The 15,426-nt window shown below is 37.3% G+C and overlaps 1 protein-coding gene and 1 long non-coding RNA gene across 4 annotated transcripts in view; one reads left to right on the forward strand and one right to left on the reverse strand.

Annotated features, from left to right (window-relative positions):
• UNC13C (unc-13 homolog C) overlaps nt 1-4,039 on the forward strand; it is a 165,152-nt gene extending 161,113 nt beyond the window's left edge. For both annotated transcript variants that reach the window (XM_050978636.1, XM_050978637.1), the window contains 3 exons: nt 743-835; nt 1,571-1,730; nt 2,596-4,039. In XM_050978636.1, coding sequence (XP_050834593.1) covers nt 743-835; nt 1,571-1,730; nt 2,596-2,881 — 539 coding nt within the window. In that variant the 3' untranslated portion in view covers nt 2,882-4,039. The remainder of the gene's footprint in view (nt 1-742; nt 836-1,570; nt 1,731-2,595) is intronic.
• The window catches only part of LOC115484174 (uncharacterized), a 102,510-nt gene continuing 87,791 nt past the window's right edge, over nt 708-15,426 (reverse strand). For both annotated transcript variants that reach the window (XR_003944906.2, XR_007778459.1), the window contains exon 6: nt 708-826. This is a non-coding gene — a long non-coding RNA (uncharacterized LOC115484174). The remainder of the gene's footprint in view (nt 827-15,426) is intronic.

The following is a 15,426-nucleotide window of genomic DNA, read 5'->3' on the forward strand; positions in this document are numbered from 1 at the left end:
AGGAATATAAAATCTTTTCTCTGCTACCCACAGATAGGAGCCAGTTTAAAGGGGTAGAAATTTATTATGTGGTTCACAGGAGATTACACTGGGGAGCAAGTGCAGTTCACAGAATTCAACATTCATAGTCATCCAATCAAAGAACAAGTAAACATACTCAGTTTTATTTATGTTTTACTGTTACAATCTGATAAATTGTGGTACCTTTCAAGACAATATTTAAAGTCCTTTTAAAGATTCATTCAGTACAAACTGACTTGCACCTCCCCTGGTTCTCAAAAGCAAAAACTTTAAAAAATAAGTTCCTCATTCTCCTGCCATCCCTTCTTTAATTTTTAAGCCTCTCTGTCTGTGCCAGTGCAGAACTTCAGTAATTTGTTGAGACAAAACCTTCAGCAAAGGATTCATCAATAGTGATATAGAAGTAACTTTCCAAACATACATTTAGCAGTAAGATTTTTGGAAGGTACATGAAAAGCTTGACAAACCTACCAACTTTGGCATTTCAAGATGCAAACACACCTAATGACAACCAGAATGGAAAGTTCCAGGTGAATGGGATTTTTTTATTTCACTGAGGCACTTTCCACAGATATTTGCAATTGCCCAGCTTTTTTTGTGGGAAAATAATTGATGAAGGAAAAGGACTAATTTCTAAAGGAAAATACCACTCACCTTTGGCTGTCTGTTTCTCTGGATGCATTGAGAAGCCAGGTGTGCTAACCAGTAATTCTTGTTTCAGGTCAAACTGCTAATAATTCAGTGGGTGAGATATCTGTACAGGTGGATCTCTCTACCCATCCTGGAACTGGTGAGCATAAAGTCACTGTAAAAGGTAAGTTTCAAACAGCCAGCTTTAAAAAGCAAGCAACAACAAAGACCAAACATCCAAGTACAACATCCTAAGTCAAACATACCAGTACTAAAATTAAAAATGATGGGTATTATAGTACTTGAGAAACTCTGAGTACACTTCAGGTGATTGGGAGTGCACTTTTTCCTTGCTCAACATCAGCAGAAGCTCAGATTATGCAGGCAAGTACTGTCCGTGCTTCTCTGTGTAGATAATTTAAATTTATTATACTAAGTTACAGAGTTATAAATCAAAATGTGCCAAATTATACTTCTCAATTGCTTGTACATAATTCAACTTTTAAAATCTACAGCAAAGCTGAGTGGTGAATGACTATGCTGAGTCTTCAGAAGCTGCATTTTTAACAAAATGCCTTTGTTCTGCACAACCTGAATTTCAGAAACACAGGATCATTCAGATTAGTATAAGCTGATTTTTTTTTTAATTGCAATGAAGGTAGCAGGTAAAAAGAAGCTGTAAATGTAAAGGATTTATAAAATACACATTTATATTTGATACTTTTGAACCTAAAAGTAGTCAGACATCTTCACTTGGCAGGGAAGGGGCAAAGCATCTCCTAGGCTTACCAGGTATTGATATCCCATAGGAAAGCTCTCAGGTCACCTTACACTGGTTATAACAATTCGTACAGGGTAATTAATTGGAACAATTCCAATGGAATTGTATTTAACTTCATCTTTTTTTATCTCTTTATAGTTGTAGCAATTAATAACCTAAACTGGCAAACAACAGCTATGTTCCGGCCATTCGTGGAAGTTTGCATACTGGGTCCTAAATTAAGTGACAAGAAAAGAAAACATGGAACCAAGACAAAGAGCAACACCTGGTCCCCAAAGTACAATGAAACTTTCCAATTGTAAGTCTTTTATCTCTAGGAGTTGCATATTTTTTTAAAATTTCCCTAAAATACTTTTGACTTTAAACCATTAATAACAAAAAAAGCCATCCTAACATAGATACATATAGACACCATTTCAAAACTATTTATTAATTTGTATCTTTGTTGTATATGAAAATGAATGGCAAACACCAAGCTTTCAGTCCTACAAAACCTGGTTAAAATGTACAATTAATTTCCCTACAGAGGAATAATTATTTCTATCCCTAGGAACCTATTGGCCTAGGTATCTGTTTGGACAAAAGCATTAGTTATTATTTCTAGATAATGCCTGTAGAGATATCAAGATGTGTATTGGGTTGTGCATGTGTTAATTTAATCCTTAAATCAGTAAGAAGCTTCCACCTAAACTGGAGTTTTAAATTAAATACTTCTCTGCCCTTTCCTGAGACCAATTTATTTTCCTCCCCTTACCCTCCAACCCTGACTAAAATGAGCTCATTGTCTCACCACAAAGCTCCTTTTGATGCCTGCTACCAGGGATTTTCTGAATATTTTGAAGCTGATTTAAAGTAATGGTGCTGACAGCTGGGGAACCAGCTGAACATTTTTTGTCCTTTCCAGGGAAAGGTAACTGCCTGTTCCAGCTATTGAGGGAATTCTGTTTCTGTTCAGGCTGTTGAAAACAGAGGCTCCATCACCAATCTATCTGAAGGGTTACCTGTGTAGAAAGTTTAAAACTAAACCTGTTGTAACAAAATGGAACCACAAAACTTAAACTACCACTCACTTTAATTTGCCTAAGATTTCTAGTGCAAATTACTTCCTTGGGGGAAATTAAGCTGAACTCCTTGTTCTAAATTCATATTGTTAATCCTGCCAGCCTGCTGGGTAACGAAGATAAGCCAGGAGCCTACGAGGTGCACCTGTCAGTGAAGGATTACTGCTTTGCGCGGGAGGACCGCGTCATCGGCATGACCGTCATCCAGCTGCAGGCCATCGCCGACAGGGCCGGCACCGCCGCCTGGTACCCCCTGCTCAGGAGCATCTCCGTGGATGAGACTGGGCTGACAATCCTTAGAATACTCTCTCAGAGGAACAATGATGAAGTTGCTAAAGAATTTGTAAGACTTAAAACAGAAACAAGATCTGCTGAAGAAACGGCCTAAGATACCCAAGTAACGCAAGATTGTCACCGCCAAGAACATAAACACAACGCTGTTGTCTGACTAGTGCATGCATGTGCAAATCTGTGGGAATGTTTAACTCTGTTTTCAGTGTTTGCCAGTACTTATGTACTATATTTGCAAGGTATGTCAAGGAGCTGTATATCTTTTATACATATTTTGGTCTTTGGTAAAGTAATTGTTCCAATGAAGTGCCAAAACTAAGATTAAGAGTAAATGTTCCATCGTATCTTTTTAAAAGTTGATTTCACCTCATTACAATTTGATTCTTTTTTAGCATTTATTAATAAGTAAGTAGCTTTTTTAATTGATTATAGGTTATCACGGTTAAAATGTGTTGCTTACTCTAAATTAAGTTACATCCCTTACTCTTCCTTTAAAAATGAGGTGTACCTAGTTTTCTTCAAACTCTCATGTTATGCAAGCCTCATTTTAGGTGTCTTACTGATGACTTTTTCTATCATTACTACAGATGCAGTTACTTATAGAAAGTGTTTGTAATTTTATAATTACCAATATAAAGTAATGATTTTTGCATAAAAACTGAAAAGGATGGAAATATTTTATGCTAATCTCTTTTTCCAACCTTTCATAAATATCACTGTGAAGAAATGCTGTTAAAGCAGGTTCTCAAGAAGCTGTGCTTATCAGAGTTTGTAACTGATGTTTGATATCTTGCGATAACTTTGTTCTTCAAAACTGCCACGGTAATATCATATTTGTATTAAAAGAGTAAGTCAGTATCTGTAGAAACAGGTTGCTGTACAGTACAGTATATGTGCTTTTAAAAAGTAATTTTTTTAAATGATATGGTACTGTACAAGGGGTAGTAGTTTGGAATATGTGATGCCGGTTTGTGGTTTGTTTCTAGAAATTGTTTATGAGAAGAAAAGATGCTGTTAGCATTTTCACTCAGAGTTATTAACGTTGCTTTACATACTTAGCTGTAACATCAGTTAAGTGCTTTATTTCTTTACTTTTTTTTTTTTAGAAAAGTTCAACAGTTTGTACTTATGCAACATTACTATGTATTGCACTAAAGCAAACTCTGTGTCCTGTAAATACATTTAGTGAGGAATTGTAAAATAAAGTATGCAGAAACTGCTTTCCAGTTTTGTCATTTGATATTATTTATGTAACTCTTGGTTTTATGTGCATGTGAAGCCCATGGAGTGGGCTTACTATATAGCTTTATAATATATTAAAGTATGATTTGCACTGTCTGGAATCTGGCTGTTTTCTAAGTGTAAAATTTGATATATCAGTGTCTTAAAATATATAATGAATTAGGTAGGCATATATATACACACACATATAAGAAAAATGTTGTGTAATGCTACACATTTGTCACTGGTTTTGCTCACAAATGTTTCTCATTACACAGGTTGGAGTTTTCAGCTTTGCTTAGGGAAAAAGTAAGGGAAGGGAGGACACATAGTTGGTTTGCTGATGTCAGCCTTTTAAAAATGTAACACATGACTCCACATACATAAACCAGATTCTTTCCAGGTAAGACTGGAAAGATAAATTTTTCCAGGTAAAACCAGAGATATTGGTTGGATATTTAGATGAGATTTTAAGGTGTTTAAAGATCCTCAAACTTCTTCCTTGAATACTAAAAATTAGATTTGTCATTAGTATATTTAGACATTTAGAGAGGTTATGCACAGTCTTTAGAGAGTTAAGAACACTTCCCTAAGATCATAGATGCCAAATTGTGTTTCTGCCAGGTATAGCCCAAAGTGTCAACAGTAGGCACAGGCTCTGTTTACAGTTAACAAAATTTGATGTAAGAAAACATCAGCAGGCTCAGTTTCAAACACAAAAGGAAAATAATCAAGAGATGAGGTTGTTCCTGGTAGAGAACACTGTTGGAGACAAAATGCAAAATGAATTCCAGAATATGTCATTTGTGGCCCTGTGCATTAAACCAGAAAGGCTGGAGTAAACAGCTTCTGTTTTTTTTACCTGGAGCACTTTCATCATATTTTTCTGTGGTTGTTTATTCTACTGTAAAATGGCACACATTTTAGTGTATAATGCAATCAGCACCCACTTAACTGTTTATCCCCAAAACTGGGGAAAAAGGAATAACAATGAAATCAGGGCAGTCAGTTACTGCTTGTAGTGGTCTCCCTCAGCTGCACACAGCAGAAGCAATCAGGCAAGCTGATAAAACCACCCCTTATAATCCACAGCTTTTCACAGTAGAAGCAGTGTTCCACTGCTTCTGACAGAGAAATATTTATAGATCAAAAGTCATGTGGAAGATAAGAGGAAAAAGCAAAAACTCTACAGCACAGGCTGCTTTAAACCTTGTTATGAATCAAAATACAATGAAATGCAAGAGTGTAGCACAAGCAGTTGGACCTCACACATTTCATTAATTCAAAATGATTGACATGGAAGAGTTTTCAGTGCTGTTTTAAAAGCTGTTATAATCTCTTTTCAGAAGGTAAATATCCCATTTTAAAAAAAATCAACTTGTGAGAATATTTTTTAATTCAGCCGAGCTAGCCTAAGCAAACTGACAGCTGTTCCTGCAGCTTCACTTCTCAGCAACAACTGATGCAACCAAAATCCTACACGGAATTCCATTTGCATTGGTTAGTTAAGATAGCAAATGTACATATATGCTCTTAGGGAAATAAAGGAGAAAAAAAGACAGCAGAGAACAGCAAGATTAATTTGAGAACAAATTTTCCATTCTCCAAGGAACAGTTACTACATGGAAACCTGAAAAATACATTCAGCGAAGTCTGTCATTGACAGCTCTTCGAGTCAACTGACAGTTTTACATAAAACTGTTCAATAAAGTTATTTTGTTTGCTAGGATGAAAATGTAAGAGCCAAATATAGAAACTGAATTAAATTTTCCTCAAAGCAATTTTAAGCTAATATCTGACAAAATAAGCAAGTTACAATGTATGAATTAAAATAATATAAGAAACTAAAACTAGCAGCCGTTCTGAATCCCAAACACCTTACCTAAAATAGTTTTTCTCCTAATGCCAATTGAGATGACATCTGAATTAAGAACACAGTGCTGGTACTGGCCTTTGCATGTGGACACTGAACCCAGGAAACTGCTAAAATACCAAAGGAAACATCTGTGAGATGGAACTGGATGTGCATAGTTCTTCATAACTTTTGTGTCTTCAGGAGACTTAAATTTGCATCAAAATAATCAGTTCATGGGTGTTGGGCTATGACCAGGAGGCTCAAACAGCCCCAGCAAGAAAATATGAAACATTTTTTCAAATCATTTTGTCGGTATCCTGAAAGAATCAAGAGGCTTTTCATAAAGAATTCCTGGCATGTGCAAGTGCCACCATTTGGCTTAGGTAGACATGACTCTAGTGATTTACTTGAGAAGCTTACAGAAAAGAATAATAATAATAATAGACCAATAATTTTCATTGTTTTTCTTCTATTTGTTTTACTAGTTTTCATTTATATTCTCATGCTAGTGACAGTAAAAATCAAATTTGTGGACAAATACTGGAAACAGAATCATAATTTACCATTACTGCATTAGTCTGAATTAAATACACATTTCTCACAAATCCCTTGAAATCTAAAGACCTGAACAAATATGGGAAGAATACTAAGTTATTGTATTAAATTAAATTCAGCTAGCAGACATAAAATCAACATAAATGGATTCAATGTTATTTGTAAAATACAGCTGGGCAAGCGTTGGAAAGCACTCAGCTGTTTACACATTCTTATTTTGATGGTATTCTCATAGTATTTTGCATTTTGGCACCAGATTTGTGTGATTGACTTGTACTATGAAAAATTCATAGAAATAAATCTTCAGGAGAAAAATTCTAAATTTTTTAAAGAAATTATAATCAAGACCTGATACAAACACTAGACTGAGACTAATAAGCAGAGCTGGGATATTCTAAAAACGTGTCACTGTAAGTATTGGCTGAGAGAAAGAAAAATTACAGTTTGTGTCTGGAAAATATCTGTTTCTCCTGGGTGTTCTATGCTGAATGAATGCAAACACACACATTACAGAGTATAAATGCTTTTCTAAATGATGAATCTATAAAAGCTAAATTGAAGCAAAACCCAATAGGCAACCAAGTGAACAAAAGTATCTTTTCAAACAGAATCTGTAGCTGACAGCTTACCTAAACAAACTTCCTAAGTGACTCAGCCTATGACCATTTCATTGTAAGAATTCAGTTTTATATTTCAAAGGCTCCACCAATTACAGCTGAAAGCCTTCACTATCAATTTAGCACAATGAATGATTCACTGCAGAATATGAAATAACAAGTGGGCATACTGTACACTACTAGTGAAAGCCACTAAAACATCATAGATGAATTTTCAGCTAAATAAATACAAGATAATCAGAAAAGTTAATCCAAGAAGTGAAGTCTGCTCTTTAATATTTTTCTGTTTTTCTACACCCTGCAGTCCCAGGCTCCAACCTGCATTGCCTCGGGGTCTCACAGAAGTTAACACCCTTTTCTCTAGGGTTTTTTAAGCAGTAGTAGGAGTTCCAGGCAAAGAGGACAAACCAGAGAGCAGCTGAGGCCACAGAACAACTTCCTGAGCTGGTCCCAGCTCTGCTCTGTCAACTGGGCACACACTGCTGTTTGACCAAATACACCAAGGAAAAAACAAACCTACACTAGGGTAGGCACAAGTGGAGGTGTCACAGACCAGACTGAGGCAAAAATCAGAGATCTCCATCTTCACTTGCCCAAGATACACAAGAGCTGCTAACAATTACTGAGGCAGCTCTAACTTGCATTCCATTCAGGTCTAAGGGGGCCCACACATTTTGTTCAATCATGTTTACCCATTTAAGCAAGAGGAATTTTCTTGGCAGTGACAGCACTGACTGCAATGTGAGTTAAGCCTCCAGGCCTGAGGTCATGACAGTGACAAAACAAATGTCAATTACTGACTAGCAGAAACAAAAACTGAAAAGGAATTGTGAAAATATGCATTTTACAGTAGAACACTAATGGAAAACTACAGCAGAGTGAATCCATTCCCCTTCTCTTCCCTGTCTGATGCCTGCTAGATGGACTTAAACTTACAACACATGGCAGGGCTTTGCCCATAGAAACCACCCAGTGGTTCTAGGCATTACACAGCAGTCAGACAGAAAAAGCACTTTACAAGCAAATTGGATACCCAGAATGGCTGGACTGTATGGGAATATACTCAGAGGAATGGATGTGGAAAAGGGCTGACAGGCAGTGTGGATTCAGACTGCATTCCCTTACTCCTGGCAGAACCAGAAAAGGCTCTGTGATACCAATATGACACAGAAAGGTAGATCTGTCTGTATTTTTGTCATGTTCTAGTCTAGCTCAAGAGTTACTTCTGTTGATTTTTATTTCAGTAGAGGTACAAGACAGAATCTGATCCCTGAGAGGGTCTCCCCTCTCTTTTTGTACTGAGTGGAGGAGCCTGAATAAATGTGCTCTGCATGTCACTACCCTCTGTTACAAGAAGATAAACATATTCCCAGCCCAGAAGCCACCATAAACAAGTTCCAGCTACAGAGCCTGCAGATATTATTTCCCTGAATAATAAATATCCAAGACACAATAACATCAATGAGGTGGAATATTCTCTTGAGGAGCTTGAGAAACAACAGCAATTTGGATCTAATGATGCATCAATGTATCAACATGTGAATTTGTACCCAGGAGACAAAAAAAAAAAAATCAATATGCCCTTAAAACACTATCTGCTTTTCCTGTGTAATTTGCAGAGGAACTCCTGTGCCAGACTGAGCTTCCTCAGCAGTGTCCACTCTGAAATTAGGTCAAGCCCTTCGTTCTCCCCTGCTCAGTAGAGACAAAGCATTGCAGTAACTACTGAAGTGAGCTGGAGTCAGTGGCAGCAGTGAACTTAACTCCTACCAAATATGCTCTGTGATGTTCAACAGTCCATATAATCACAGCACATCTTCCCTTCACTGTAGAAAATTTCATTTCTAATTCAGGGAGAAATTTCACAGCAGAAGAAAATAGAACCAAAGAATGCTGTTTGCACTTAGCAATAACTTACCACACTTATTAATTAGATGGAAACAATGAAGAGTAACTCTGAGTATAAATCCTTCTCTGTCAGAAGGAAATAAAACATACACAAAATTCATTGCATGAATTCAATCTCTTTAAAAGAATAGAAATAATAAATACATAGAAAAATACTCATAAACAGCTTGCAATTTTGGCAAATGTTGTTATTTAGACTAGCTGGCTAAATAATCTGTGAGAAGGGGTTAAATCTTTGTCAAACACTCCAAGTGAGCTATTGAGGCTAGTGCCAGCTAAGAGAGTCCTGTCTGGCTAAATGCAATGCCTAGAATCAGCTTATTGAAACACAGACCAGGTTTAAAATCCAGCATGTCAGACATTGCTAATGGAAACAAACACAGGCAACTGCAGCATTTAGAGAACAGCATCTGCTTTTGTGCAGAGAGCAAAGTGAACACAGAGGAGAAAACCAGTGCACAGCCTCACTGAGACATTACAAAATAACTTGTATTTAATAAATTTTAATTATTTTTAAAAAGTCAACCTGTGCAGATGCCACAATGCTTTTTAAGCTTTTGATGTACACGTTCGAAATTCTAAAGTTACACAGCTCTGCAATGATTCTCTGGCTGTTTTAGAGGCATCTATCTGAAAGAGCACTCTGCAAAAACAAAATCTCACGAACAAAGAGTTGTTCCGTAGATACAAAAGAGTTAACAAATAAATTACAGAATAATCCAAAAATATCTATGAGGTTGCAGATCATTTTCCAGTATTTATTTCACCAAATTCTAATACTTCTATATTTGCCATCACCAGGTATCAAAAAGAAAAAATTCAACTACCCCAAAAGGCTGAACACTCTCCAAAATTCACAGAACTATTGAAATTCATTAAGCTAGAAGTGCAAATTGGCATCCAAATTTAAAATTAAAATCTGCCAAGATTTTAATTCAGATTTAACATGCTGTCTGATCTGTGATTATACTGAATTTTAAATTAAGTTGCAAAGAGCTGTGTATAATATTTTCCTCCAGAAAAAAAAAAGCAAGGAAGAAAAAATTACATGCTTATGTTTGTGGCTTAGTGTGGCTTTTGATTTGGGGCTTTTTTTGGGGGATTTTTTTTTTTTTATTTTAGCATTTAACATATAGAACAACAAATAGCATATGTGGTACAACTATTCTTTGCATAGGTCAGCTATGATTTGTAGAAATGCAATCAGAAGTAGATCTTTTTGTTGAAAAGGGATTCCCAAATTAGAAAAGGCCCAGAAGGGGAGGACACCAAGGGGAGGACACCAAGGCAGTGACTGGTGTCACAGCAGCCCATCAGCCCTGCAGGTCCTGGCTGCCACCATCAGCTCTGTTGGGTCTCTCCCACTGACCAGCCCAGAAACTGAGAGGGCTTCTCTTCACTTCTCATCAATGCAAAGTAGAACTAGGATGCTGCTAAAAACTATTTGGGAACATAAAACCCAGAGAACTCAGGGCCATCTGGAAATATCACTGAGCATTTTCACGAGCCCACACACACAATAATAAGGATTTGATAAATCTCTGTCAGTGCTCAAACTGGAGTAAGAGAGCCTGCAAGTCTTATTAGCCTGAACTCTTCCCAAAGCAATTTTGTGTTTCTTAATGTAAGAGAACCAACTGGAAACCAGTCTCCCCTGCAACTCTAAAAGCCCCTAAGTCCTACTGAGACAATTTTTATTGTTAATTTTGAATTTTTCCAGTAATTAAATTGCAATGAAATATTAAACATGATATGGTAAAGATGATCTATGAGTTTTGGAGAGCAGGAGGCAAGTCTGCTGGACACCAAAGACTCAAGGCAATTCTTTTCATTAAAAATATATAATTTTTAGTTATTACCCAGGAGGTGCTCTTATGTTATGAATTAAACTTCACAGAAAATTACTTAGATTAAAAATAAGATTTCTTCAATCATTGCTGAAGTAATGAATTCCCATTGGATGATCCTGGGATAGCAGAATAAATATGTATGAATAAGAAGCAAAGGCTGCACTCTGGCAAGGTTATTCTGTCAGCTGGCAAGAGTTACACAGCACAAAAAAAACCTTTTCAAAAATGAGGTGCATTAGAACTCTAGCTTTAACTACTGAAGTAGTCAATTTCTACACTTGAAAAACTGACATAAGTACTATTTAAGTAGTTTGGCTTTTTTCACTAAATATATCTGAAACATAACTTGGCTTTACACAAAGTGAGTTAAGTCCATTTGGAGAAGGCTGCATGGATCATGTGGTGTCTGGGTACAGATATTTTAGATTAAAAATGCGGAGAAGAAATAAACAAATTTCAAGTAGTAGTGAACCCAAAGACTTGAGAAAGAAAAAAGACCAAGGAAGAAAGTCCAGTTTGAAGCCTGTCAGCAAAGTTATATAAAAAACACGTTCATTAAAGATTACTGTAAACATAGGATTGTTTCCAACTGTATTTAATTATTCAGTATAAAGCTAGCTTTAAAATATTGACTACCCCTCAATTTCTTCTCTAAATAATAACTCGGAGTAAGCACTCAGGGATACAGTTCTACTGTTCCAAAATATGCTCAAGGATAACCCTGAAGGAATTCTGCATCTGCCTTTAAAGGAGTATTTCTGACAAAAGAAAAAAAAGTTCTGTTTTGAATGTTTGTATTATATTTTATCTCTCCTTCAAAAACTCAGTAAATATGAAGTCAGAAGCACACTGAGATGACTCCTACCAGACACACAAATCACAAATCTGGCAAACCTCATTTGATTGTGATGAAGGTGACAAGTGCCAGCCTCCACTCCTGGATGAAGCCTCTCCTGCACTCCCAGCTGCTCGTGCAGTTTGGCCAACACAGGGGAGCCCCAAGAGCTGAGCCTGCAGCACTGCCACAGATTACCCCAGAGCAATTAAAAGGGAGGTACTGGATACATTCCTGAACACCCTTTGGATTTGAAAAATCAAAATCCCCATCACCAAAACACAGAAAAATACATTCTGAAAAGCAAAGAGATACTCATACAATGTTCTAGGAAGCAAAGAGAAAAAAACACTAAGTTATCAAAAACACTGAAAAAAGTTAAAAGGAAAAAAATCTAAGCACTCTCATTGGCTTGACATTTAATAATTCTGATTATTTTAATATATTTTAACATCAGTCACTTGTTCATATATAGACACTTTCTAAGTTTGCTACTAGATTCTAACAATACAAACACAAAAGGGAGAAGAGCCAATTATCAACCTATAATTTTCAAATGGGCAACTCTTCTTCAAATTAGATAGGAAACAACAGGCTCTACATACAGAGTGATTTTTTTCTTGAGTAAATATTACATTTAATTAATATTACTATAGAAAGCCATGCTACAATTTCCCTGACCCTCTCTAATTATGCACCAGCACAAACACTTTCTTCCTAATTGTTTAGAGAATACCTAATCCACACATCAACCACTATAGCCCCCAGCCATGAGGCCCTCCTTTCATTGGATTTTAGCTTTGGAAAGAAAACAGTTTATCATTTCTTCTTCTCAGCTCAGCTGCCATTAAGTCATGCATCAGTTTCCTTTAATCACAACAACACAGCATTCCCATGTTTTCACAAGGGTTTTAAATTCTGGCTCAGCTGTGCTACAGCACTTTACATACTCTTAAAAACTATAAATGAGGCAATACAGACTGTCAGTCTCCAAAGTAATTGCAGATGCCATCCTGCTAACAGCTGGAATCAAGAGTTCAGCAGTGCTACCCAAGCCCCTGCCTACACCAGGAAACACATTCAACAACCATCTCTCTACTGCTGACACGATTTCCCTCCAATGAGCCTGAGATCAATGCTTAGATTCTGCACTTCCAACCATGAAGCAGGCATATATGAAGTGTTATTTTGCAGACATGCTCTGAATTCCTGCTTCCCAGAACAGATTTCACTGAAAAACATTCATACAAAACACAAACATAGCAGAATCAAGACACTCATCTTGGAATTTCTGCACCTGTAACAGGCAAATGTGAAAAGGAAGGTGAAGTTTACAGGCTACAACCAAGCTGAAAAAACACCACATGAGGAACTTTTCTTTTTTTAACACCACTGAGAGGTTGCTCTGAAACTGCATGGCAAATCTCTGAGGAGCACAGAGAAGCTCCTGTGCTCAGATACTCAATGTTCACAGCAATTTCTTAGTGAAGGTTGAGTGGATATCACTATTTCCATCTGGTAAGGGAAAACATCATACAGATAATTTTTTTATCTATAAGGCCTGACCTATTGCTAGTGATGCTTAATTGAATCTTTTTTCAAGAAGCCTTTTTTCACTTGTATTTCATTTGTCTGCCTTTAAACTCTTCACACCATGGAAAACCTCTGCCAAGATAAGCGTTTTCAAAATAAAGAAACAAAAAATTTAGGAAACATTTCAGGCTTTTTTTTTTTAACCAAAGACACTGATTCTTCATCAAGTGGAAGACAGAAAGGTGCTACTGGAAAGAAAAGACTGTCACCTTTCCTTTCTTCTGTTTACTGACTGAGGGTACAATGAGTGGTGTTCAGTTAAAACCACAGGATGAAGGATGCCTTTCTGAAAGTGCTGAAAGCATCGAGGAGAAGTTCTGCAAGGTCAAATCCTCCACAGTGGAAGCTTTAGAGAGAACAACAGTTATTTATAGAAAAAAAAAAGATCCAAAAAGGAGGATCAGCATCTGGCACAGAGCTTGGGGTCATGTAAGTAACCAACCCTTTCATTCAGACTCCCTATAACAAAACTACAACCCTACCATCACAAACTTCCTTCCTGGTTGCTGGACCCACTGTCAGACTATTTCTAGACATCCAACACTTATCAAGACCTGATTCTTGCTTATTCTGAACCCTAAGAGCAGCATAAAAAAGGTGTAAGAGAATCACTTAAATTTCTACACCTCTTTTGTACTCTTCTGTGCTGGTATGGATAACTGTATTGGTCCAAAGCAACAGGGAATTAAATCCTCTTCACACTGATGGCAAAGGACAAAGGTGACTTTCCAACCTGGACTTCAGCAGCCACCTGTCAGCAAACCTGTCAGAGGCATGTCCTGTTTACTGCATTTTGTACAAGTACTCTTACCCTGCATGTGCAAATGGAACTTTACCTTCCCACAGACTCAAGAGGTGTTGCCTCCTTTTTGAATGTGCCACTGACAGTTCCACTCCCCATGAGCCTGTGAGGCAAATGCCTTCACCAGGGAACAGCTCCTCAGGCTGAGCCAAGACCAGCACATTCACAGTCCTGGCTCTCAGCAGGTAAACTGGGGCACCCCCATTACTGCCAGGGGCCAAGGTCACATTCTGCCTACAATAATATTGTTTGAAAGACAATAAAAACCTGAGTTCAAAGCATTAAAGTACCTGAAAGTTAAAGGATCTCCTATAGATTTCAAAGCAGGGATTTTTGTCTGACTGAACCAATTCCAAGACATTTTTCAGCTGCCTGTCCTTGATTGTCTCCCTATGTGTGGCTGAAGATTTCCATGAGAAAACAGAATGAATTTCAGCCCTGAGGTTAAAACACATTCTGAGACTGGGATTTCACATTGCAAATGCTTCACTCTGAATGCTATTGTGGAGTTCCTAGCTGGGATAAGAAGGGACTGTATGACTGAGGAGAGAAAGTGTAGGCATCCTATTTTCAAGGAGTCACTCAGATCCATTTTGAGTTTATACAATCTAGTCTTATCTTTTCATAACCAGGTCCATACCACTTCAGAACAGCCCTGAAACGTGGCACAGAGCTTCTAGATTCAATCAACCACAAGAAACTGAATGTGCAGTCACTGCCTTAGCTTCCTATCCTCAAGCAGGCACTATTTCAGGAAAATTAGGGCTCCCTCCTCTGCAGCAAAGTAGAAACACTGTGCAGTTATAAACAAGGTAATAATGCAGAGATGATGGAGTTGGACACCATTGAAGAGATTAGCTCTAGTGCTGGTGACAAAAGTAATATGCAGAAAATACTGCTGTGTTGCAACAAAAAAATCCCTGCAAAAACAAGCTATATTCTGGCACACCAATGAAAAAGCACTCACAAACAGTGCTTAGGTTTGGGTTTTTATGATGCTGAACAAAAACGTAATTTGATTTCATTATCATTCATTGCTGTGTAATCACCCTAATTTTCACAGAAGGTCTGGGGATGAACAGAAGACATTATCTGACTCAGTTCCCCCTTACTTTCTGATACTTTTCTCTCTTTTAAGCCCTAAGAAACAGCTCCAGTAATTTACTGCACAGACAATTTGTCACTGCTGTGACCATAAACAATTCTTATCCTCCACAGACCCAGTTTGCTGTGGTAACATTCTTTGCAGGAGGATTTCTGAACTGCATCAATCTGAAAATCTCCCAAAAAAAGACACCTGCAAATCTTCCAAGGTTTATGATTCTCCTTGATGAAACAACGGCTCAGGAACACAGCAGGATGAGCCATCCTGTGCCTTTTGAGATGTCTCATTACAATGTTTCAGA

Source organism: Serinus canaria, chromosome 10 (genome assembly GCF_022539315.1).
Source record: "Serinus canaria isolate serCan28SL12 chromosome 10, serCan2020, whole genome shotgun sequence".
Taxonomy (NCBI): Eukaryota; Metazoa; Chordata; class Aves; order Passeriformes; family Fringillidae; genus Serinus; species Serinus canaria.